Here is a 26,388-nt window from a genome sequence, read left to right as displayed (position 1 = left end):
GAGAAATAAAACGAAATCTCAGAACACCTTCCCTCCACCCCTCCCTTCTTCCCGGGCACAACTTCACTCCCGGATTTCTCCACCAAGCCCCCCCAGCGGCACAAGGGGGACAGGGATGGGGTTTACGGTCATCACATGTTATTTTCTGCCGCTTCACCTCCTCAGGGCGAGGGCTCATCACACTCTTCCCCTGCTCCAACGTGGGGTCCCACCCACGGGAGACAGTCCTCCACGAACTTTCTCCAACGTGGGCCATTCCCACGGGCTGCAGTTCTTCACGAACTGCTCCAGCATGGGTCCTTTCCACGGTGTGCAGTCCTTCAGGCACAGACTGCTCCAGCGTGGGTCCCCCACGGGGTCACAAGTCCTGCCAGAAAACCTGCTCCGTGGGCTCCTCTCTCCACAGATCCGCAGGTCCTGCCAGGAACCTGCTCCAGCGCAGGGTTCCCACAGGGTCACAGCCTCCTTCAGGAACCCACCTGCTCCGGCGTGGGGTCCTCCACGGGCTGCAGGTGGATATCTGCCCCACCATGGACCTCCCTGGACTGCAGGGGGACAGCCTGCCTCACCAGGGTCTTCACCACGGGCTGCAGGGGAATCTTCGCTCCGGCGCCCGGAGCATCTCCTCCCCCTCCTTCTGCACTGACCTTGGTGTCCGCAGGCTTGTTTCTCTTACATGTTCTCACTCCTCTCTCTGGTGGCTGTTTTCCGCATCCCAACTTTTTTTTTCCTTCTTAAAAATGTTATCACAGAGGCGTTACCACTATCACTGATTGGCTCGGCCTTGGCCGGTGGCAGGTCCGTCTTAGAGCCAACTGGTATAGGCTCGCTCTCTCTCGAACACAGGGGAAGCTTCCAGCAGCTTCTTACAGGAGCCACCCCTGTAACCCCCCCTGCTACCAAAACCTTGCCACATAAAACCAATACAGGCTATAACTTACTAGATAAGGGGGAGAAAAGCAATGGCTATAACTTACTAGATAAGGAGAGGAAGGACAACAGCTGCAATTAACAAAGACTGTATTTCTCCACATCAAAAGACATTCTACATCAAAGGATACTCATCCTTGAGAAAATTTACCGAATCTACATAGTAACAGACCTGCACAAGTGAGGAAAGAAGAAGCAGGTCAAGGCGGAGACTTACAAGAAAGGGGGTACATGAAATGTATATAAGGAATGTAACGGTAACATAAAGTTGCGGGCCTGTGGCGGAGCATTGCCTCCCCGGCCGCCCAGCGCTGTTTTGCTCTCTTATCGCTTGCTAATAAATTCGATTTTTTTTATTCAATACAAATTGGCTCCTCCAATTTGTCACGAGCGTTTATAACACCCAGACCCCCCCCTCCCCCCCAAGTGGGGACATCCAGGGATTGGGGACATCCAGGGGTTGGGGGCATGTGGTGGCATTAGGGACCTCAGCAGGTTGGGGACATCCATGGATGGTTAGAGATATCCATGGGGACAGGGATGTGTGAGGGGCCTGGGGATATGCAGGGCTTGGGGACATGCATGAGGACAGGGACCTCTGGGGGAGTTTGGGATTCTGGGAGCTTGGGGACATCCAAGGGGGGTTGGGGACACCTGTGGGGGGTTGTGGACATGCAGGGGTGGGGGTCAGTGGTGGCCATCGCCAACTGCATGTCCCTCTGCTCCCCTAGCCATGTGGCTGCAGGTGTTGGGGTGCTGGTGCTGCCACCACCTGGTGACACCCTGTTTTGGGTTTGTGTGGCGGGGTTTTTGTGTTGCGGGGGAGGGGCCGCAGGGCCGGCTCCTGTGAGAAGCTGCTCGAAGCTCCCCCGGCTCGGAGCCGGACCCGCCTCTGGCCCAGGCCGAGCCCCTCAGCGACGGCGGTAGCGCCTCTGGGAGAACAGATTTCAGAAGGGGAACGCCCAGTGAGTCGGGGGATTGGAATGTGAGAGGAATCCCTCTGCGGGTACCTAGGTCAGGGAAGGAGGAGGAGCGGGGGAGGAGGGGATGCCCCCGCAGCCCGTGGTGAGGCGGCAGGCTGTCCCCCCCCCAGCCCATGGAGGGGAGCGGGGGAGCGGAGGCCGCCCACAATGGCCGTGACTCCGTGGGAAAGCCCGCGCTGGAGCAGTCTGTGACTGAAGGGCTGCACCCTGTGGAAGGGACCCACGCTGGAGCAGTTTGTGAGGAACTGCAGCCCGCGGGAAGGACCCACATTGGAGAAGTTGGTGAAGGGCTGTCTCCCGCGGGAGGGACCCCACGGCGGAGCAGGGGACGAGTGAGGAGTCCTTCCCCTGAGGAGGAAGGAGCGGCAGAGACAAGGTGTGAGGAACCGACCCCAGCCCCCGTCACCTGTTCCCCTGCGCCGCCGGGGGGAGGAGGTGGAGAGAACCAGGAGTGGAGTTGAGGCAGGAAGGCGGGAGGGCTGGGGGGAAGCTGTTCTCAGGTTGGGTTTTACTTCCCAGTATCCTTGTTTTGATTTGATTGATAGCAAATTAAATTGATTTTGTTTCTTCCCCAAGTTGAGCCTGTCTTTTGCCCGTGACCATAAGTGGGGAGTGATCCCTCCCTGTCCTTGTCTCGACCCACGAGCCTGACTTTGTATTTTCCTCTCATCCCACCGGGGCCAGGGGGACGGGAGGAGTGAGCGAGCAGCTGCGTGGTGCTTTGTTACCGGCTGGGCTTAAACCACGACCCTCACCCGTGAGTGCAGGGAAGCGGGGGGAAGGGGGTCAGGGTGCTGGGGCACCCTGGGGTCAGCCCATGTGGGGTGCCAAGGGGGGGGAGGCACATGAGGGTCTATGGGGAGGTGGGTGTTTGGGTGCACAGGTGCCTGTGAGCACCCATGGGTGGGTGCACAGGCCCATGCAAGCAACTCTCCCACCAAGCCCACAGTGCTCAGCACCCAGCAGGGCTCAGTTGGGGGCACCCATGGGTGCCAGGGGTGACCCAGGGGCCACCCCCCCCGCACCCACTCTCCTCTCCCCACAGCCCAACACACCACTCAATTGTCAGCACCCTGGTGAGCACAGGGTGACAGCAGGGTGACAGGGGGTGACAGCAGGTGACAGTGGGTGGGGGGGTCCCCGGGGACTGACAGGTGTCCCCACAGGGGGTCCCCTTCCACATGGTGCTGAGCAAGGGACCCTCAGGGGCACCATCCACCCCAACACCAACAGGTCAGGATGCTGGGGGGGAGGGGTCAGGGTGCTGCAGGGGGATAAGGATGCTGCAAGATTTGGGGTGCCTGGAAGTCCACGGCTGGGTGCTGGGGGGGAGTTCCAGGCCTGGGTGCTGGATGTTTTGGGGTTCCAGGGCTGGGTGCTGGAGGGTTCCAGGGCTGGGTGCTGGGGGGGGTCCAGGGCTGGGTGCCAGGTGCCAGATGGGTCCAGGGCTGGGTGCTGGATGTTTTGGGGGTCCAGGGCTGGGTGCTGGAGGGGGGTGGTCCAGGGCTGGGTGCTGAGGGGGTCCAGGACTGGGTGCTGGATGTTTTGGGGGTCCAGGGCTGGGTGCCCCCGGTCGCAGGTTCTATGCCAACCTGTGGAGCAGCACCTCGGGGGATGTGGTGCTGCACGTCAACCCCCACCTCTGCGAGGCCGCATGGGCGCACAACACCTGCCAGCACGGGTGCTGGGGGCCCAAGGAGCGGCACACCGCTGGCACCATGCCCTTCCAGCACGGGCAGCCCTTCCAGGTGAGCTGCCGCCTGTGCCTGGATCTAGGCCTGGGTCTAGGCCTGGCCCCAGCTGTGGTCCCAGTCCTGGTCCTGATCCTGGTTGTCATCCCAGTCCCGATCCCAGTCCTAGTCCTGGTTCTGGGCCTGGACGTGGTCCTGGTTGTGGTCTCAGTCCCAGTCCTGGTCCCAGTTCTGCTCCTGGACATAGTCTTGGTCCTGGTCCCAGTCCTGGGCCTGGACATGGTCCTGGTCTTGGTCCCCATCCTGATCCTGCTCCCAGTCCCAACCCAGCTCCTGCCGGGTGGGGGTCCCCAGGGGGTCGCTGGGGGGGTACATGTCCCCAGGGTGGGTGTCCCCAGGGGGTGAGGGTCCCTGTCCCCCATGGTGACACTGGGGTCACCCAGCTGGAGATCTGGCCACTGAGCCAGGCTTTCGCTCTGTGGGTGAACAGGCGCCACGTCTGCGACTAAAGCTACTGGCTGTCGCCCGCCACCATCAACCAGCTGGAGGTGGCCGGGGACGTCACCCTCGCCTGCATCACATGCTGAGCCACCCCCCCATCCTGGGGACACCCGCTGTCCCGATCCAATATCGGGGAGGGTTGTTAAATGATCCCGAGAGCGAGATTAAGACACAAACGAGGTCAGATGCTGTACAACCTTACAACTTTTATTCCCTACAATAACCAATAGCTGCGATAGAACAGAGGGAGGAAGGAGAAAAAGAGGCAGACCTAAGCAAGTGAACGGAAGAGAGGTAGCAAGACCAGTTACCACCACCACGAAGCCAGCAACGTCCCGCTGAGTCGGTTCCGATGCCGGTGATGGAGGGTTGGGTTCCTCTGCTGCCAGTCAGGTGTCTCTCCTTCAGGTGTCACAGTCCTTCCGATGTTTTTCCATGTTTGGGTCTTCCGTCCTTGAGAGGGGAGCACGCAGTGCTCTTATTGTCCCAGTCCCCACAATTTTTCGGAAAAGTCCACCCATTTCCACAGAGCTCATTACCCTATCAGGCAAGCACAGCTCGGCAGGCGCGGGTATGGTGGTTTCTTTGGGGACGTCTTGTGCGTACTCCCCTACAACAGCAGGGTATTGGGGCAGCAGCACCGTGAGTCAGCAGCACCGTGAGTCAGCAATGTGGGTCAGCAATTCAGCACAGTCCCTCACACCCGCCATCGGGCACCTGGCTCAGGGATGGGGACAAGGATGGGGTGGGGACAAGGACAGGGAGGGGGACAAGGACATGGTGGCTCTGGGCACAGGGACAAGGACAGGGCTGGGGACAAGGACATGGTGGGGACAAGGACATGGTGGCTCTGGGCACAGGGATGGGGATGGGGACAAGAATGAGGAGGGAGACAATAATGGGGAGAGGGACAAGGACATGGCGGCTCTGGGCACAGGCCTAGGGACAAAGCCGGGGTCTCTCCGAGCAGGGGCCACCCCAGGCCTGTGTCCCCCCCCACTGTCCCCACGAGGTGCCCCGTCACCCTGTGGGACCCCCATTAAACCAGTCACTGCTGTTCCCCGTGTCCCTGGGGCAGGGCGGGGACATCGGGGCCTCCCTGGGAGGGGGGGGAATGGGGGTTAGGGACCAGGGGACACCCGGGGTGTCGTGTCCGTGTCCGTGTGTCCCCCCCCGCCCAAGCGCCACCCGCCGCAGCGCTCCCCCCTCCTGCCGCTAGGGGGCAGTGCGCACCACCTTCTCCCCGCCCCCGCGCATGCGCTTCTTCCCCCATGGCAACGCCCGGGCCGCCATGTTGTGTGAGGGCACTTCCGGGGAACGGCCGGGCATCTCACGTGACGCGGCGCTCGCGCGGGCCGCCCGTCATGTGACCTGCGGCGGCGCCGGGAAGGAGGTGGGAGATCTCCCGGGGGGGGGTCCCCGGGGGCTGGGTGTCTGTGGGATCGGGGGGGGGAAACTCTGGGGTCACCGTGGGGCTGGGGGAGGGGGCGGTTTGGGGGGCCCTGTTGTGCCGGGGAGGGGGGATCTGGGGTCCCCGTGCTGCTCGGGGGGGGGCTCTGGGGTCGCCGGGAGAGGGCTGGGGGGGGTCTGTGGGATCGGGGGGGGCCTAGGCGGGGGAGGCTAGGGGTCCCCGTGGGAATCGGGGGGGAGGGCTCTGGGGTCGCCGTGGGGCTGGGGGGCCGGTTTGGGGGTGCGGGAGTCCCTGTGGGGCCGGGGAGGGGGGAGCTGGGGGTCCCCGCGGGGCTGGGGGGGGTCTGAGCACAGAGTCGGGGAGGGGGTAGATACTCTGCAGGACCCCGGGGCCAAGGCCAGAGCGCCCCCCACACAGGTTGGGGCCGCTGGGGGGGATGCTGCCCCCCCCGACCCCCCTCCCCAGGGTGTTGCCAGGCAAAGCCTCCGGAAGTGACTCGGAGCCGGAGCTGCTCGGGGGGGCAGCCGGGGTGTCCCCGGGGCTGGGCTGAAAGTGCCAGGTGAAGCCTCGGAGACTGAAGAAGAGGAGGAAGAAGAACGGGGAGGCCAGAGGCCGAAGCCCCCCCCCAGCAATGGCAGAGGAGACGGCAGCAATTTGGGGGGGCAGCCGGGGGGGCCCCTCGCTGCTGCAGCAGCGGCTGGGGGAAGGTTCGGGGCGGTTGTAGGGGGCGGTGGGCAGCGCCTTACGGCAAAGCTACAGCACCGCCACCTGGCCCCTGGGGGGGGGGCCCTGGGTCGGGCGCAGGCAACCGCTGCCACTCACTGCCTGCACCTGGCTCACTGCGACCTGTGCGCCGTGGCTGCCACCGTCGATATCGTCACCGCCTGCCGCCTCCTGCGCAGCTCGGCAGGATCCGGCCTTCCCGCATAGGGCAGTGGGTAGTGGATTCTGGGGGGGGGAAATGGACACATGGTGGGGGTGACAGGGATGTCCCCTCTGCTGTATCCCCCTGCCTGATGTGTCGTGTCCCCCCCTCCCTGTGTCACCTGTCGAACTGGACAGAGTAGATGAGGATGAGGTAACGCTCGGCACTGAGCGGGGAAGTGGCGGAAGGGGGGGGCGGGCGGGCAATCGCCCCCAATTTCTGGCTGCATAGGGTTTCCAGGTCAGCATAGGTGAGGAGCTCCAGGTTGATGGACTTGCTGCTCTGTGGAGGGGAAAAGTTTTTGGGGGGGGGGGGCTGACACCCCCCCCCCCCCAAAATGCTGCAGTGATGGGGTGGGGGGAGCAGTGCCAACCTCACCTGCATTAGCACTGACTCCAGCATGCTGCAGAAAATCCCAAACTGCTTGAAATTCCCCATTTTGTGGGTCAGGTCCTCGATGACTGCGAGGAAGGGGAGAGCTTTGGTCTGTTAGCGTTGGGGGGGGGTGTCTGTGAGAGACTGAAAGAGTTAATGTCTCAAACATTGTGGTGGGGCAAGTTCTGCTTAAAGACAAACCCTGCACAGCAAGGAACCAAGGTGAAAAGCCCATCAGCTCAGACATCAGCAACAGGAAGGGGAAGAGGTGCTGGAGGGTGCGCAGCTCCCTGTTCTGATACAAAGATCAAACAATGGCCACATCTGCAGGGAAGGAGAAGTTACTCCACAAACAACCCCCAAACCCAAAGGCTCACAAACTGTTCATTAATCTGACGAGTTCAGGTGCCTGCCCGAAGGAGGGGCAAGGATGATAAAAGGACACAAACTGAAGCCCCAGCTGTGCAAGCCCACCGGGACTGGTTTAGTGGGCATGGTTGGACTTGATGATCTTGAAGGTCTTTTCCAACTTAAATGATTCTATGATTCTATGACTGGATCCCTCGGCTGACTGGACCAATGCTGGACCCAGGACCGGTGAAATCTTTCTCTCTTCCTTTCTCTCTCTCTGTCTTCTTCTCTCTTTCCTTTTTCCTTTTCCACAATCCCTACACCTCATCCATTTCAAGATATAAACTGTTGACCAAGTCTGAGACTAAGAGTAGATCCAGCCGCCCCTGGGCCCTTCTCTGAGGAGGAGTCTAGAAAGCAAGGGGGTCTGCTCTGCACCTCATGACTCAACGGGAGGGATCTCCTTATTCCCTGAATTGATGTATATGGTTACCCTGGGTTACATGGTTTACAGAAGTAGTTATGCCAATTCCTGTTGTGAGAAACCCTGCCACCTACTACTACGCCTCCCCAGTTCAGTTTGCTTCTGTCATGAATAAAATCTTTAACTGATCGTTTGGTGTTGTTTCACCTTAATTTAGCCCGAGGGAATTTCAAATTAAACACGACTCCCTGGTCTGTCCAGTCTGGGTCGTGACAGGGTCTTCTCAGTCTGTGTGTCGTCGTCCCCCAGAGACTCACAAGCGGCGTCGAACTCCCCCCTCCACTGGTCGGCGGTGAGGTGAGCCTCCACCTCCACCGCCGAACGGGCGAGGGTCAGCTGGACGGTGTGCCCACCGTGCCAGAAGGCGCAGTCGGCCTGAAGGTACCACGGTTCCCCCATGGTGCTGGGGGGGGGGGGGATCTGCAGGGTGAAGGGCACCCTTGGGAGCCAGGGGGGCACCCCCAGGAGATGGGAGGGGGCACCCCTGGGAAAGGGGACCCAGGTTCAAGGGGCTTGGATTCTAGGGTGGTGGATGCATGGGGGGAGTGGAATTGCTGGGGCGGGGGAGTGCAGATTTTGAGGGGATGCTGATGGGGGGGCAGGAAGGGAGGCAACCGGAGGGGACCCCAGGGCATTTGGGGAGCAGGACTTTGGGGGGGGGGGCTGTGGGGGCACCTTGAAGGGGTGGAGGGAGCACAGAGGGACCTGGGGGGGACTGCTGGGGGCCGGAGGGCCCCCCCGGCCGGTCACCGGGCGAGGGAGGGACCGGGCCCCGAGGACAGCCCGAGGGACCCAGACCCAGTCCCGGTCACTCACCGCCCGCCGCGCTCCTTCGTCGCCTCAGCTGCAGCCCCAGCAGCCCTGCTACAGCCCCATTGGCAGGCCACGCCTCGCTCCGCCGTCTCATTGGCTCCCGCCGCCGCCTGTCACCTTACGTCCCGCCTCCCTGCAGGCGGCCGTTAACCGCTTCGCGCACCCCTTTGCTGCCCTCCAGCCTCCCGCTGCTATTGGCTGTCAGGCGGAGCCCGCCTCCCACCTCTGCTGTGCTATTGGTTGATACGGCTGTCAGTCATTCCCTCGGGAAGGGGAGGTGCGACCCGTGCCTGTGGCGCCCCCTGCTGGGAAGGAGTGGCGAGTTCGACGTCGGCGCCGGGGAGGCCCCGCCCCCTTTCATTGATCGTGGCGTGGCCCCGCCCCTTCCCATTGATAACTGCGACGCCCCGCTCCATTCATGCCCGCGGCGAGCACGGAAGGGGGGACGGACACACACGTGGAACAGGAGGGAACGGCTTGGGGCTGGGGCATGGGCATGGGCATGGGCATGAGCAGGGGGCGGGGGAGGACACGACCGGGGGGGCGGGGCACAGACAAGGTGGGGGGCAACTGAACCTCGAATCAGTTTTATTAACGGGGGGAGGAAGAACCCCATGGGCCCCCCCCTCGAGCACCCCAATTTGTAAAATATCCCCCTAAAATTGTGGGGGGAGGGGCAGCCCCAAGGCCCTGAATTCCCCTGGAATGGGGGGGGTTCGGCTCCCCAAAACATGGGGTGGGGGCAAATATAACACCCCCCCCAGCGCACTCCCAAACTGCCCTGGGGGCTCCCAGCAGCCCTTCTCGGGAGGGACTGTGTCCATGGGGCTGTCTGTGGGTCCGTCTATGGGGCTGTCTGTGGGGCTCAGTGCAGCAGGCGCCTGCTGGCAGTGTTGCAGTCGGTGACAGCCTGGGGACCATGGTCCTTGCTGATGGCACCGTGAGCACCCACGGTGGCACTGTGGGGACCATCGATGGCACCCTGGGGACCGTGGGCACTGTCAATGGCACTGTGAGCACCTGTGCTGGCACCATGGGGACAGCCAATGGCACCATGGGGACTGTTGATTGTGCCGTGAGCATCCTTGGTGGCACTGTGGTGGCTGCTGATGGCACAGTGGGGACCGTGGTCCTCGCTGATGGCACTGTGGGCATCCTTGGTGGCACCGTGGGGGCTGTTGATGACACCATGAGCATCCTTGGTGGCACCTGGGGGATCATTGATGGCACCCTGGTGACTGTGGGCACTGTCGATGGCACCGTGAGCACCTGTGGTGGCACCGTGGGGACCATCAATGGCACCCTGGGGACCACTGATGATGCTGTGAGCATCCTTGGTGGCACCGTGGGGACCGTCGATGACACCGTGGGGACCCTTGGTGGCACTGTGAGGACATGGGGCTTCTCCGGTGGCCCCATGCCCATCTTCGGTGGCACCCTGGGGACCGTCAATGGCACCCTTGGGTGGTGCTGCGGCCACCCCTGGTGTCCTCATGGCCGTAGCTGGTGTCCCCACTGATGTCCCCATGGGTGTCCCCCCCAATATGGCTAGTGTTGGGGGAGGGGGGACCCCGATGTGGGGCAGTGCTGGGGGGGGCAGGGAGCCTTTGTGTGTCTATAGGGGCTATCGCGATAGAGAGGGAGGTATTGCGATGGGGGGGGGATGTCCTGGAGAACGGCCTGGGGGGGGGGGCGCGGGATATTGCGATACAATGAGGGGCTATTGTGGAGGTGGGAGGGCTGGGGGGAATTGCGATAGCCGGCGCAACATGGAAGAAGATGCCGAGGCGCGCAGCGGGGGGGGGGGAAATCCCGGGAGTGAAGGATTTATCATGAGGAACACGTATATCACAATAGAGCCGGGGGGAGAGGGCGGGGGGAGCGGAGCACCCCAGGGGTCCCCAAGGGTTGATGGGGGGGGAATTACCCAATGGGGGGTCGTCGTCCCCTTTGGTGCCCCCCCAAATTGGAGGGAGACAACGACCCTCCCCCCCCCAAAGACCCTGATTTGGGGGGACCCTAAAACCAGCCCTAACTGGCGGGGGAGCACCCCAAAGAGGGGAGATGGGTGCCCCCCACCCCCCAAATCTTGGGGTCCCCCCTAACCAGAGCCTGAAGCTGCCAGGAATGGGGGGGCCCTCCTGCCCCCCCCAAATGGACCTGCGCCTCCCCCCACCACCCTCCAGGGTGGAGCTGCCCCCCCCCATTTTGGGGTGCTGACGTGCGGAAAACAGACTCCACAATCAGTGAGATTGTAAAGTAGGTATGTTCATTCAGCGCTGGGCAGCACGGGGGGTAGTCCCACCAAAGTCGTGCGCGCCTGACTCGGCAGTTCGCCTCAAGTTTATACAGTCAGGTATTACATATTCACAATACGCCTATACATATGCATGACCTATCCCCGCTTCATATTAAAATTAGCTCCGAGAGGTCATTTCCATAGTCTCCTCTCAACTGCGCCTGCACAGTACCTCTTTATGGTGGTCGTCTGGTGGTCGCAGAGATGAAGATAGATGACTCCATCACCGCTAGTAACCTCTTTCCTTGCGCAGGCTCAGTGATTTCTTGGTATTCACCCAAGCTGCAAGACCAGTCTTAGCTGGCTCTTGGGGCCTGCTCCTGCTTCTTATCAAGGACTGTCTCTACCTCAGCTAATTTCAACAATGTAAGCACTAAACATCATCTTTCACCCCCCCTTTATTATGTCTGCTGAGATTCTTTTGACTCCCCTTGTCTCAATAGGACATGCCAGGTGACACCTCAATGCCACCCTGGGGCCCATCAGTCACCCTTGGTGCCAAAGCCACGGCTGTTGGCCACCCAAGGAACCTTCAGAGATGCCACCATGGTCATGGGCCACCCCAGCCACTGGGTGACCAGCCCTAGCCCACTTTGGGCATGTTGGTGGTCCTCACGCCCTGCTCGTAGGTGACGTGTTGGCTGATGAGATACTGGGCAGCTTGGGTGGCAGCCGGGGGACCCATGATTGTGACTTTGTAGTTGCAGGTGCTGGGGATGGAGTCACCCTTCTTGGAGATCTGGATCCAGGCACCCATCAGCTCCTGGTACTCCACCAAGGTCTTCCCCCCCTTGCCCAGGATGGCGCCCACCAGGTTCTCTGGCACCGCGATCTCCACCAGCTCCTTGGTGCCCTCAATCAGCTTCTCAGGTGCCAAAAACGAGCCAGTGGCAGTGGCCACTGGGGCCAAGTAACCGTTGGTGGAGGACAACGAACCCAAGGCAAAGGTGGGCACCACTGGGCCAGCAACCGCATCATTCGCGTAGGAAGCCAAGAGGTTGGCGGCTGCCGCCGGGTTCACACTGGCTGCCACCGCCGCTGAACCCAAGCCCAGCCCCACCACCAGGTTGTAACCGTAACTGGCCAAGGTGTTCAAGGCGGTGTCGATAGCCAACAGGTCACTGCTGGTAAAACCGGGAGCGGGGTGAAGGCACCCAAAGTGCCAGGAGCACCCAAGACAGTGGCACTTGGGTGCAAGGTGTCCGTGGAGCTGGCGTAGGGCAAACCGGTGGGATTGGAGTTGGCCACCAGCCCAGTGACGTTGGTGTAGCTGATGTTGAGGCAACCGTTGTTCTGCGGATCCTCCTGGATCTTGCGGATGATGATGTGGACGGCAGTGTGGAGCTGGGTGGCTTTGCCATTGACTGTCACCACCCGCTCCTGGAGGTTGAGACCCTCCGGCTTCTGGCTGAGCTGCACCCAAGCCCCCGGCTTCTCCATGACGGCCTTCGCCATCGCCCCCCCTTTGCCAATGATGAGCCTCGCCGTGCTGTTGGGCACGATCAGCTTGGCCGGGGGGGGGGGTTAAGTGGGGAAGTGGGGACTAGGGGGGGTTGGGGGACATGGGGGGCTGAGAGCTATGGAGATGGGACCCCGGTGTCATATGGGGCTGGGGGCTATGGGATGAGGATTATGGGGCCATAGGGGGCTGGGGGGGGTATGGGGATGAGGGCTATGGGGGGCTGGGGCTATAGGGCGATGGGGGGCTATTGGGCCATAGGGGGCTGGAGGCTATGGGGACAGGGGCCATATGGGACTGGAGGCTATGGGGCCATGGGCCATGGGGCTGGAGGCTATGGGGGGCTGGGGAGGGGAACGGGGGGTCCCTGTTGCCTTCAGAGGCGCGGCGACCTGGTTCAGGAATGGCACGGCGACCAACCCCAGGCCGCTCGGGCCATCAGCTCGCAGACACCAATGTGGTGGACGGCAAATGGCGTTTATTGGTGTGTAACACGGCATTATATAGCTTGGGTTTACAACGTCACTTCCGTCTGCTTACATCATAAACTAAGCTAAACGCTACTGGCTATCGGAGGAGGGGCTCTATCTTTCCGTACAGCGTGATATCTTCCGGCCGCCAGACCTTAACTACCTACATTTCCCCCCTCCCTATGCGTAATTAAATTGGCTAGAATATAACAATCTTAGAAGAATATATATATCGCAATCTTGGGTAAAAAACATACTAAACGCATAACTAAATTAGCTAAAATGTCTTATTCTTATTCTATGCTTTAAACATATAGCCGGCTCTTAACAAACGACACGAGCCTATTTAATATACAGGGTCCAAAGACCAATGCTATCACGATCATTGCAATCGGCCCTATCAAGGTAGATATCAGGGTGGTCAGCCATGGTGAATGGTTAAACCATGATGCGAACCAGCTTTGCTGTGCTTCTCGTTCCCTTTTCCGTTTTTCCAATCCCTCTCGCAATTTTGCCATAGTGTCCCTCACTATTCCGGTGTGGTCCGCATATACACAACACTCTTCCCTCAATGCAGCGCACACTCCCCCTTGTTGTAAGAACATTAGGTCTAATCCTCTTCGATTTTGCAACACTACTTCAGATAATGATCTAATTGATTGTTCTAATGCACTTATTGATTGTTCAATTCTAGCCAGGTCCTCATCTACTGCCTCCCTCAAGGCACTAAATTCTTTACTCTGTTGCACCAAGGATGCTACTCCTGTACCTATTCCCACACCTCCTATGATCATTAGGGTAGCTACTGTTAATGCCGTAAAGGGTTCTCGTTTTGACAGATGATGTTCTGGGGCGGTCTGTGAGTCGTAGACAACTTCTTCGGAATGGTAAAAGATTTTAGGGACTATAGATACCTGGACACAATATTCTGAGGATTCATTAAATCTTTCCAATGACAAACAAGGTGTAACTCCAATAGTAGAGCAAACCCACTTGGCATTTTTGGCCGGTATTAACCACTTTGCAGGGGTTTTGTATTGTGTCTTGTTAGCACACAGTTGTTCTTTGTGCTTTGGAACTTTGCCTACACACATGCCACTTCCCACCACCTGTGCTAATGTAATCCCTTGCTTTTCTGTGTCCCATATACACTGGGCCGGATTTGTACCATTGGCCTGTATAGGTGTGTCACTTACTCCTACAGCCTCATAAAAGGGTGGTTTTATTCCGAAGCACAACCAGCAATGCTCCATAAGATTTGGGTTAGTTTTGTTTAGTACTTGGTAGCTAGCTTGCATCATCTTCCAGAGAGGATTTCCGTAAGGGATTTTGGTGGTGCGTGTCGCTACAGGTGTGGTAGTATAATATTCTGTTGATGCATAATTTTTTGTTGATGTTTCCTGGTTGTTGGTCTCTTTAGTCACGTGGTCCTGATTGGGAATAGTCAGGACCACATCGTTAACAAGTACTTGGTTGGGGCCTACTGGCAGTGGATCATTCGGGACAACCTCCTTTTTTATGAGAATTAGGCCACCCTTGTGTTTCCCTGGTTCTGTGTACCTTACTCCCCACATTCTTCCAAGTAATCAACTGTCTTCTTGGGGCTCGGTAACATTTAAGAAAAGGTATTGACAATTTCCACGTCCTCGCCATGCTTGCGGTGGAATGCACCTATATGGACCCCATTGGACTTTTAGGTATTTGTCTCTACCACTACCCGGAATCCAAGCAGGGGCAATGGTCTCACATCCCCAATAACTACAGTACTATTGGTTAGGGAAGTTGCAATAACTCTTCCCAGGATTTGAAGCGGGACACATATAAAATCCTAGGTATTCCCAACATCGGTCTCTCGGGACAAGCTGACACAGAGAGGCATTAAAACTTGACGCACCTGATGTTATTTGAGTCGCAATAACTTGGTGATCCTCAAATCGAAGGAGGGACCATTTAAATGGTCGGTGGTGAGGGTGATCTGATTTTACCCATCCTATAGTGACAAGCCCTAAAGTCAAAATCACACAAAGGCAACGCAGCCCCCCCCGCGGAGGCTGTTTTGCCGTTGTCTGGACTCTGCCAGTGCAGAACTCTCAGGTTTGGACAGGACGTTTGCCGACTTGTCGACTTCTCTCGTCACCGGGGTATACGGGTTACAGGGGTGTCCGATGATTCGGTCCTGTGAACAGAAACTCACAGTTTTCATTAGTTTTATTCTGGAGGTCTGGTTTAATAGACTTAAGCGGACACCATTTAACTCTGCCATCTTTCCTGACCGCAGCATATCCTCGTCCTGTCAGAACTAATTTCCACCCTTGTTCCCATTCTCCCAGCTCATTTCTGACTATGACCGATGGGCCTTCTTCTAGCGCTCGAGTGGCCCAATGTTTTTGGATGGGGCTATTCATCTCTTCCCCCCTGGGGAACTGATTTAGTGCTAGAAGAGCGGTCGCTAGCAAGCATGCTTGGTCTCCCGGGGGAACGGCATTGGCAAAACCTTCCGTTTTTGCTAATACCTCTAATTTAGATTTCAGCGTTTGGTTTGCTCGTTCGACTATGGCTTGTCCTGTGCTATTATACGGAATGCCGTGTATTAGAGTAATACCCCATTTCAGAACGAATGCCTGGACTGATTTGGACACAAAATTCGGACCATTGTCTGTTTTGATCTGATTAGGGACACCTAGCCACGCCATGGCCATCAGCCAGTGTTGGATGGTCGCTTTGGAGTCGGTTTTAAGGTGTTGTGTAGCTACGATCACTCCGCTATATGTGTCTACAGTTACCGCTAGCCACGCTCGAGGTTTTAGCAATTGACAGAGCGTGAAATCCGTCTGCCACACCTCGGAGGCCTTGAGACCTCTGGGATTGACTCCACTGGACCACAGTGGTGCTTTTTGACAATGGGGACACGTAGCTACTATGTGTTTTGCGTCAGTGGTTGAAATCCCACATCTCTTTGCTAGCGCTTTAGCTCCAATGTGGAGGGACTCGTGTAGTTGACGGGCATCTCTTAGTGTCCACAATCCTTTTGCAGCGGCGTCTGCTTTGTCATTACCGGTTTGAAAAAACCCTTTGATTAGGTCGTGGCTGTTGACGTGGATGACCGATATGGTGCCTTTTCGGGAAAAAAGTGCTTCTTCCAGCATTAGAGCTGCCGTGGATGTTGACACACTGGGCCCCGACACGGCCAAGCAAAGCTTGGTCACAAACATTGAATCAGTCACTATGTTGAGGTGTTCCATTGGGAATAGTCCACACGCTAGTACTACGGCCGTCGCTTCTAGCTGCTGGACGGAGAGCGTATGATCGGTCATTTTGATGCAGTGCCACTTTTCTCCCGATTGCCATACTGCTGCCGCGGTTGAGGTCATTGAGGATGCATCTGTGAAGACTGTTGGTCCCCGTTGGGGTCGGTCTATGATTTTTCGTGGAAGGTCGATGTCAACAATTGCTAGCATTTGAGTCCAGGGGGGCTTTGCGGCGTACTGGACTTCTCCACCAAATCCGACTAGGGCTATGGCTAGATACTCTGACATCGCCACTGATTGCGTTGGGAGCTGTTTGCGGAAGGGTAGGTATATTTTGGCAGGTTCGATGCCCAGGTGTCTTAGGGCGAGTTTTCTGCCTTTCATGATGAGGTTACCAAGGCACTCAATTCCTGGAGAGAATGCACACGACGGTTTTCCCAGGACTATCCATTGTATTGGTTGAGCTTTTTCAGGGGGCCCCTGGGCTAATGCCCCTACTCCCCCTCCCTCTGTGAAATGTACATACAGATCGAGTGGTATATCTGGGTTCCACCTAGCGAGCGTGCTTGACGATACCTGTTGCTCGATAAAGTCAAGAGAGTTCATTGCTTCCGTCGTCAAAGTTTTTTGTTCCCATGGGTTCTTTCCTTTCAGAAGATCGTACAGGGGGGCCATGGTTTCGGGAGGGATCAGGACAATATTGTGGAGCCATTGTAGGGATCCCACTAACTGTTGCATATCATGGAGTGTTTTGATGTTCCGATGGATTTTTATTTGGGGGGGGTTACGTAAGAACTTGTGATCCCCACTCCCAGAAAGGTTACACATGGTCCTCTTTTAACTTTCGCACTCGCGATCTCAAACCCGTTTGTTTTCAAATTTTCCGAAACCGTTGACACCAGCTGGTCTACCTGACTTCCTGACGACGCGGCGATCAAGATATCATCCATGTATTGAATGATAGTCGCGGTCGGGTTATTGCGTCGAACCGGTGCCAACGCCCGATCCACCGTAATTTGGCAGATAGTAGGTGAGTTGATCATTCCTTGAGGCAGCACTTTCCACTGAAAGCGTAGATTAGGGCGTTGACTGTTTGGGAACACGACAGAAAAAGCAAACCGCTCCTTGTCCTCGTCATGCAGGGATATCGAAAAGAAACAGTCCTTAATATCAAGGATAGCACAAGGTTGTCCTTCTGGTATCATAGAGTTCATAGGCAACAGCGTTTGGACGGGACCCATTGGTTGAATTCTCTTATTTACTTCACGTAGGTCATGGAGGAGGCGAAACCCCTCGCCAGTTCGTTTAGGTATTACAAAAACTGGGGTGTTCCATGGACTAGTGGAAGGCTCTATATGACCTCGTTGTAATTCGCGGTCGACTAGCTCGAGAAGAGCGTCCATTCGAGGCTTCGAGAGGGGCCACTGCTCGACCCACACTGGGTCGGACGATTTCCACGTCAGTCTAATTGGTGGAAGTGGGTGTGCGGCTGTCGTGGTTTAACCCCAGCCAGCAACTAAGCACCACGCAGCCGCTCACTCACTCCCCCCACACCCAGTGGGATGGGGGAGAAAATCAGGAAAAGAAGTAAAACTCCTGGGTTGAGATAAGAACGATTTAATAGAACAGAAAAGAAGAGACTAATAATGATAATGATAACACTAATAAAATGACAACAGTAGTAATAAAAGGATTGAAATGTACAAATGATGCACAGGGCAATCGCTCACCACCCGCCGACCGACACCCAGCCAGTCCCCCAAGCGGCGAATCCCTGCCCCCCCCCCACTTCCCAGTTCCTAAACTAGATGGGACATCACATGGTATGGAATACACTGTTGGCCAGTTTGGGTCAGGTGCCCTGGCTGGGCATGAGAAGCTGAAAAATCCTTGACTGTAGTCTAAACACTACTGAGCAACAACTGAAAACATCAGTGTTATCAACATTCTTCACATACTGAACTCAAAACATAGCACTGTACCAGCTACTAGGAAGACAGCTAACTACATCCCAGCTGAAACCAGGACAGCGGCAGTGGCCCTTACGGTAAATTTGTCACCCTGGCTTTTAATAGGGTTAGAGCGTCCCTTCCCAACAGGGGTGGGACTCCTGACATGACATACGGAAAGAGGGTAATAGTTTTCTCCAGTCCCTTTTCAGTGTGAAGCATTATTGCTACCAATTGAGCACTCTTCCGGGCTCGGGTTAATCCCCCGACTCCGCCCACCATGGGGGCGTCTTCCAATTTCCAACGCGGGGGCCAATTCGTCTCAGGGATAACTGTAACATCTGCTCCGGTGTCGATTAAAAAGGGGACACTAATGGTGGTGCCATTTAAGGTATTATAAAGGGAGCAGATCCCCCACACCACTGGCGGGTTGTCACACTTTACTGCCAGGGCCACCCTGGGGTCTCACCCCCAAGGGGTGGTCCTTGCTGTCCTTGAGATAGGGGCAGATTCGGCTGGATCGTTTGTTGAATCATAAAGTCGGTTGCCTCTCGGGGGGGCAGCAGGTTCGGGAGCGCTTCGCCCCATCTGGGATTGGCATAGCTGGGCCGCCTCGTGTCCCAAGTGGGAGAGGGCTGTGCGCGGCCTGAGTGCCCTCTCCCCCTTCCGTTTCCCTGGTTTTTAGATCTGCATTCCTTGGCGAAATGCCCTTTCTTTCCACAGGCCCAGCACAGTCCTCTGGGTCGATTTTGGCACGGGGGGGGCAGTGTTGGCGGGTCCCCCAACCGAGGGCAGTTTGCCACAACGTGGCCCGCCTGGCCACATTTGAAACATGCCATCACATTAGCTATTGCAGTACGAACAGCCACTTGAATCGGGGCTAGATGCTCTTCTTTTGCGACATGCTTAATCATGTCCGCGATACTTGACCCCACTGGTAGTGATCGTAGGATTTCTTTGGTTGCCGAATTACACTGCTGACGTAAGCATTCTGCAACAACCGGGCCTTTCGCTTCCGCGGGCAGGGTCGAGGAGTCGACCGCTGCCTGGAGGCGATCTACAAATTGTGTAAAGCTCTCACTTTCATTTTGCTTTATTGTGGACCATGGCGATGGCTTGACGATGACTCTAGAGGCTGTGCGGATAGCTTCTCTGGCCGCACGAGTAGTTGTCATAACCTCATGGGCCCGCAGGCCCTGGGCCTGCGCCTGGGGGGTAATCATTGTTGGGTCTGTACCCATCAGCTGCTGCAGGCTGGAGCCATGTAGCGGGTGATCTGCCCCGGTTACTTGGGCTAGTTGCCTCGCACAGTTGTCCTCCCATTCTTGTTTAAAAACAATCATCCCTGCCCCGTCAAAGATCAGTCTACAAGTTTGTTTTATATCAAACGGGAGCATGTCATCTCCCCCGAAGACACCATCTATAAGGGTGGAGACCATGGCAGAATTAAGCCCTTTGTCCGCAATCGCTTTAACAATCGCTTGTACATCCTTAGGGTTTATTGGCGAGTGGACCCTTTGTCCCCCGTCCGCCACCCGGACCGGGAACGCTAGCGCGGCCGATGGGACCCAATCGGCACATGCAATCTTTATTTTCCTCCAATCCGTAAGAGGAATTTTTCTCCCTCGCGGTCCCTCTTTATTTTGGGCGGGGATACTTTGGCTTTTGACTCTGCCTACTCCCATTCCTTCCTCCTCTGAGTTTGAATCAGTCACGAGCCACTCGTCCCAGCTAGTGTCTGATTCAGGATTGGAACTCGACTGACTGGTTTCTTCCGGGTCCCGGTACTTTTTTGTTGGGCTCCGGCCCCGCCCACTTCCCTTGCGGGCGGGCCGTTCCCTCCTTCTTGGTTCGCCCCGCCTTCTGCTCGGCGGGGTGTTTGCCCTATAAGGGCATATTTTCAGATGACCGCTCTGATTGGCTTTCCGCCCTTCGCTCGCGCTCCCCTCCCCTTCCCGGTCGCCCCCACCACCTTTCTCCTTCTTGTTCTCTTCCCCTTCCCGTTTGTTTGCGCTTGTTAGTTTTAGCGCTTCCTCCCTGTTCCCGCCAAGGGCATCCTCACTCCGCCTTTCCCCTTTCTGCTCGGCGCCATCTTGGGGCGCGTAGGGTGGTTGTCTAGCCCAGATTTCCTCAGACTCTGGTCTCTCTGCGGCGCCCCTGGCCTCCTCGGCTAACCCACCCCAGAAGGATTTAGCTTGTTTCTGTCCCTCCGTAAGCGGGTCGGGGTTCGGGAATTGAGGGGGCGTGTCGCCCTCTTGCAGATCTTTAGGCTTAGCAGAATCGTCATCGCCTGGAGGATGCAAAGTCTGTGTGGCTGCCCCGACTCCCAATTTCGGGGTGGCCAGCAAACAGTTCTTTGCCGCTTTCCAGGTCTCCTGTTCTTGTAAGGCCTTCTGCAAGGCCTGTACGACTTTCCCCCACGCCTTAAGGTTTTTCCCACAACCCGAGGACATTGTCTCCTCAGCTAACGCTTTAGTGCACTTATCCCACACTTCGGGGTGGAGAATATCCACCGGCTGGTCAATGACCCCAATTTGCAAAAGCCTCGCAACTGCGAGAGTAAAATCTTTGGGTTTACAATCAATACCCCACTGCTTATGTAATTGCGATACGACCTTCACAAGGGCTTCCATCCTCCTTGTTGGTCCAGGAGCGTCCTCCCCGCCGGGCTGGTCCTGCCGCTCCGGCCGCCGTTCACCCGATTCCAGGCGAGTTCCCGGGTTTCGGCACCACTTGTTGCCTTCAGAGGCACGGCGACCTGGTTCAGGAACGGCACGGCGACCAACCCCAGGCCGCTCGGGCCATCAGCTCGCAGACACCAATGTGGTGGACGGCAAATGGCGTTTATTGGTGTGTAACACGGCATTATATAGCTTGGGTTTACAACGTCACTTCCGTCTGCTTACATCATAAACTAAGCTAAACGCTACTGGCTATCGGAGGAGGGGCTCTATCTTTCCGTACAGCGCGATATCTTCCGGCCGCCAGACCTTAACTACCTACAGGTCCCCGACGGGACGCGGCCGCGCTGGTTCAGCACCACGGACAGCGGCGGGGGAGCCAGAGCGGGGGCGGGGCGACTAGCAAGGGGGGGAGCCGCGGAGGGGCGGGATACGCCGCTGGCCCCGCCCCCCAGGCCCCGCCCCCAGTGCTGACTGCAGTGTCATGGCAATGGCTTCATCACCTGGGTACCACCTCCGTTGCCATGGCAACGACCCCAGCAACGCGGGCGGGGCCCATCCCACGAGGGTGGGGCCATCCTCGCCCCCTATACCTCCAGCCCTTCCAGCCCCTATAGCCCCCATACCCGCCCCCCATAGCCCCCCAGCCCCTTAGCCCTGATACCCAACCCCCCATAGCCCCCATGTAGCCCCTATAGTCCCTATTCCCCCAGTTCTCCCACCCCCTATAGCTACCATACCCCCATAGCCCCTATAGCCCCCCTATAGTCCCTATACCCTCAGCCCTCCCAGCCCATATAGCCACCGTACCCGCCCCTCCCATAGCCCCCCAGCCCCTATAGCCCCCATGTCCCCCCCTAGTCCCCCTATAGTGTCCCTATAGCCCCCATACCCCCCATAGCCCCCTATAGCCTCCCTGTAGACCCCCCGGGGTACCAGTCCCTGGCCCTGCGCAGCCGCACACCGGCCCCCCCCTCTCCCACTGGAGCCGCAGGCGGGTGCTGCCCCCCCCCGGCCCAGCAGAGCCCACCCCCCCCGGGCACCAGCACCTTCAGGCAGCACCCATCCACCTCTGGGGCACCCCTCAGCCCCCCAGCCCCCAAACCCCCCCCAGCACCCCCAAACCCTTCACCACCCCCAGGGGGACGCCAGCCCCCCCCTCCCAGGCCCCAGGTGGCCGGGGGATCCCCAGGACCCCCGATGCTCCCCCCCCCCATCCCCGGGACCGGCCCCGGGGCTCCGGGGCCGGTCCCGGAGATGGGGGGGTGGTCCCGGGGGTCCTCACCGCCGGTGTGGGAGCCCTTGGTGCTGGAGGTCTCCGGGGGGGGTCCCGCTTACGGGAGTCAGGGGAGTGTCCATGGGGCAGCGGCAGCGGCGGGGCGGGGACGGAGAAGGGGCGGAGCCAGAGAGGGATGGAACCGCCCCCGCCCGATAGCGCGGGAGGGCGTGGCCTAAGGAGGGGGAGCGCTCCGCTTCGCTGGGCTTCGGGAGGGGGGCGGGGCTTTACCCAGGGAGGAGTCTGGTGGGCGGGGTCTGTGTCAAAGGGGCGGGGCCGGAGGGGATCCAGGATGGGGCGGGGGGGAGATCTGGGCGGGGCGGGGATCCAGGATCCCTCGCGTGGGCGCTGCCGCTCACATGGGCTCTGCCCCTACACGGTCCGGCGGCCACGCCCTCCTCCCCCGCCCCGCGCTGTCAGCCCTGCGCGCATGCGTACCCTCTTCCCCCATCCCGTCCACCGGCGCAGGCTCCCTCCCCGCCCCTTGCGCAGGCGCAATGGTCGCCCGCCGTCCCGCGCAGGCGCAGTGGCCGCTCCCCTTCCTGGTCCCTCCCGCCGTCCCGCCGCGCTCCGGTGGTCCCTTTAAGGCGCGCGCAGCCGGTATGTAATGGGGGGTGGATACGACCCTGGGGCTGTGGGAGGTCTTTGCTGGGGGGGGGGGAATTCTGAGGGGACCTTCTGGAGGGACCCTGTGAGGGGGCTGTGGTGAGGGGGGGGAGACTCTGAGGTGACCTTCTGGGGGGGCTGAGCTGGGTGGGGACCCTGTGAGGGGACTCTGGGGTGCCTTTGCTGGGGGGGGACCCACCGTGGGGCCCCTCTGAGGGGTCTCTGCACAGAGGGCCCCACCCAGAGGTCTCCCCCGAGGAGCACCCACTGAGGGAGACCCTCGCGGGAGGGGCCTGCGCCGAGGAAGGGGTCCCGGTGGCCCTGCCATGTCGTGGCAGCGGCAGTGGTGTTACTTGTGCGACCTGCCCAAAATGCCCTGGGCCGTGGTGTGGGACTTCAGCGAAGCTGTTTGCCGTGGCTGCGTCAACTTTGAAGGCACCGACCGTATCGAACCGTTGTTGGAAGCCGCCCGTCACCTCCGGCACAGCCATGCTGAAAGCCAGCACCGCGATGCCGTGCCAATACCACGCTTGCCCGAGGGGCTAAACCGCCCCGAGGAAACGACAGCCAAGTGCCGTGGGCCATCGTTGCCGGTGCCATGCCGCCCGCGCAGTGTCGAGTGTTTGGTGGAGTTGAGCGAAGCCATGCACGGTTGTGCCGAGGACTGGCTGGGAAAGCCACCGGCAGTGCGGGAACGCTTGGCCGCCCTCGCCAGCTGCGCTCCCTTCAATGTCCGCTTCCGTAAAGACCACACATTGGTGGGACGAGTCTTCGCCTTCAGTGCCACGCCCCGGCCCGGCTTTGAGTTTGAGTTGAAGCTCTTCGCCGAATACCCCTGTGGTTCCGGAAGCATCTATGCCAGCATGCTGGGCCTGGCAAAGCAGATGTTCCAGGATTGCCTCCAGGTGCCTGGCAAAGCCATTTCCTCCGGCTACAAGTACCTGGAATACGAGAAGCAGCAGGGCAGCGGCGATTGGCGTCTGCTGGGCGAACTCTTCACCGAAGCAGTCCGCTTCTTCCGCCACCCGCCAGCACCCGAAGCCTTGCCGCAGCAGCACCCGCCGCCCCCGATGCTGCCGCCGTGTCGCCGTCGCAAAGCTTCACCGGAACTGGATGAACCGCCACCACACCGGCAGCACCTGCCGGGTGAAACTTCACCCAATGAACCACCCAGCGTTCGTTGCCTAGTGGAGGATTCAACATCACTGATGTTGTGTTGTGGTTTGTGCCGGCAACAGTTGGAGGACACCCATTTCGTGCAGTGCCCCTCAGTGCTGGCGCATCGGTTCTGTTTCCCCTGTGCCCGTCATGCCATCCGGGCACAGGGTGCTGGTGGGGAGGTGCACTGTCCCAGCGGGGGCCGATGTCCGCTGGCCGGATCCGGCCTCCCCTGGGCCTTCATGCAGGGTGAGATTGCCGCCATTTTGGCCGGGGACATCTGTGTCAAGAGGGAGAGGGACCCCTGAGGGACCCAGGACCCCCCCCAAGGGACCCCAATCCTGCTGAGGGACCTGGGACCCCCCTGAGGGGCCCCCAACTCTGTTGAGGGACCCTCAACCCCCCTCCAAGGGACACTCAACACCCCTGAAGGACCCCCCAACTCTGTTGAGGGACCCCTGCCCCCCGAGGGACCCCCCAACTCTGTTGAGGGACCCCCAACCCCACCAAGGGACCTGGGACCCCCCCCAGGGGATCCCTCCCCCCCCAAAGGACCCCCGACCCTGCCAAGGGACCCAGAACCCCCCCAAGGTACAGTTAACCCCCCGAGGGACCCATGATCCTGCTGAAGGACCCAGGACCCCCCCAAGTGGATCCCCAATCCTGTTGAGGGTCCCCCCCGAGTGCCCCCCAACCCTGCTGAGGGACCCAGGACCCCCCCCGCACCTTGCCTCAGTTTCCCCCAGGTGTTGTTTTGGGAGGCCCTACCATAACCGCCCACCCCCGGGTAGGGGGGTGACAAGTGCCTGTCCCCTGTGGGGGTGGGGGGGGTCCACAAAGCTCTGTTGGAGTTTTTTGGGGTTAATAAAGCAATGTTTGTTTTGGGGGGGGGGCTGGTTAAGCTGAATTGGCTGTTTTTTGGGGGGGTGATGGGGAGGGGGTGGGGCTTGGGGGGCGGGGCAAGTGGGGAACTGGGAGAGGGTCCCCGTCCTCGCTCCCCACGTGCGCAGAGACACCACCACCACCTCCCGCGCGCGTGTCACCCCGACACGCCCCATCCTGCTCAGCGCCCCTCCCCCCGCGAGGAGGTGGAGCCTGGAGAAGGGGGCGTGGTCGAGGGATGCTCCGCCCCTCCACCTACAGCTCCCGACGGGAACCCTCCCTGCGCTAACGTCACAGCCGGGGTGGGGAGTAGCGTGCGCGTGGTGGCGAGGGGCCTGGGGGGGCTCTATAGGGGCCTGGGTCTTGTGTAAGAGGCGGGCGGGGTTCAGGGCTGTGGGGCTCTATAGGGGGTAGAGGCCCCTATAGGTGAGTCTGGGGGGCGGGGGGAGAAGGGGGCTCTATAGGGCCCTGGGGAGTGTGTGGGGGTGGGGTGCTCCGGGAAGGAGGGGGACGTGGGGTGTGAGGGGGATTGGAGTCGGGGGGGGCAGGGGGCTATAGGCGCCTATAGGGGTAGAGGGAGGTGTGGGAGGGGGCTCTATAAGGGCCTGGGCGGTGTGTCAGTACTATAGGGTGTATATGGGCACAGGGTGTGAAAATTGTTATAAACGCTCGTGACAAATTGGAGGAGCCAATTTGTATTGACAAAAAAATCGAATTTATTAGCAAGCGATAAGAGAGCAAAACAGCCCTGGGCGGCCGGGGAGGCAATGTTCCGCCACAGGCCTGCAACTTTATGTTACCGTTACATTCCTTATATACATTTCATGTACCCCCTTTCTTGTAAGTCTCCGCCTTGTCCTGCTTCTTCTTTCCTCACTTGTGCAGGTCTGTTACTATGTAGATTCGGTAAATTTTCTCAAGGATGAGTATCCTTTGATGTAGAATGTCTTTTGATGTGGAGAAATACAGTCTTTGTTAATTGCAGCTGTTGTCCTTCCTCTCCTTATCTAGTAAGTTATAGCCATTGCTTTTCTCCCCCTTATCTAGTAAGTTATAGCCATTGCTTTCCTCCCCCCTTATCTAGTAAGTTATAGCCATTGCTTTCCTCCTGTGACCCGTGACCTTCACGCATCACTTAAGCAAGTTTTTGTTATTTACACAAGGCATATGTTAACTCTCAATATGTCTCTTCACCCTTCTCGATTTCATGAACAAAGTTAACCCGTTCATTACAATCCCCCCTTTTCTATTTTATCCTGATTTTGTTCATTAAATCGATCCAATGCTTCCTTTGCCCGCCCGAGGATAGGAGTAATTCCTCCATCTCCGATCTGTTCATATTGCTTTCGTAGCAGCATTAAATGTGCAGCTTCTAAGCGCCCTTTAACAACAGCGATTAACTTATTAAAAATGCATGGCCCAAAAGTCAAAAATAAGATTAACAAAATAAGAGGTCCTGCAATAGTTGACAATAGGGTGGTTAACCAGGGTGAATAATTAAACATGGACTCATACCAGTTCTGTTGTACTTCCCAGTCTTTTTTTCCGTTTTTCTAACCCCTCCCGTAGCTTGGCCATTGTATCTCTAACTACTCCAGTATGGTCAACATATACACAACACTCCTCCCATAGGGCTGCACATAACCCCCCCTGTTGCATGAACATTAAGTCCAAGCCCCGTCTGTTTTGCAATACTACTTCTGATAAAGACCTAACAGACTGTTCTAGGGCTGTCATAGCCTCTTCTATCCTAGCCAAATCCTCGTCGACCGCTACCCTTAGGGACTGAAATTTTTGATTTTGTTGTACGAGGGAGGTTATTCCTGTACCAGCTCCAGCAGCTCCGATTGCCATGAGAGTTGCCACCGTGAGGGCTGTAAAGGGCTCACATTTCTG

At 58.4% G+C, this 26,388-nt stretch overlaps 1 protein-coding gene and 1 pseudogene across 1 annotated transcript; one reads left to right on the top strand and one right to left on the bottom strand.

The window, feature by feature from the left end:
- Nucleotides 1–11,042: 11,042 nt before the first annotated feature.
- Nucleotides 11,043–12,287, bottom strand: LOC138683571 (RNA-binding protein Nova-2 pseudogene; annotated as a pseudogene).
- A 10,052-nt stretch (nucleotides 12,288–22,339) lies between these two features.
- Nucleotides 22,340–24,071, top strand: LOC138683519 (interferon regulatory factor 2-binding protein 1-like). The gene is made up of 2 exons (XM_069775450.1): nucleotides 22,340–22,446; nucleotides 22,683–24,071. The coding sequence occupies exon 2, from the start codon at nucleotides 22,779–22,781 to the stop codon at nucleotides 23,916–23,918; it is 1,140 nt and encodes a 379-aa protein (XP_069631551.1). The 5' UTR covers nucleotides 22,340–22,446; nucleotides 22,683–22,778; the 3' UTR covers nucleotides 23,919–24,071.
- The last annotated feature ends 2,317 nt before the right edge of the window (nucleotides 24,072–26,388 follow it).

The sequence above is a fragment of the Haliaeetus albicilla genome, chromosome W (assembly GCF_947461875.1).
Source record: "Haliaeetus albicilla chromosome W, bHalAlb1.1, whole genome shotgun sequence".
In the NCBI taxonomy this organism is placed as follows: Eukaryota; Metazoa; Chordata; class Aves; order Accipitriformes; family Accipitridae; genus Haliaeetus; species Haliaeetus albicilla.
This window is presented reverse-complemented; position numbering and strand designations above follow the sequence as displayed.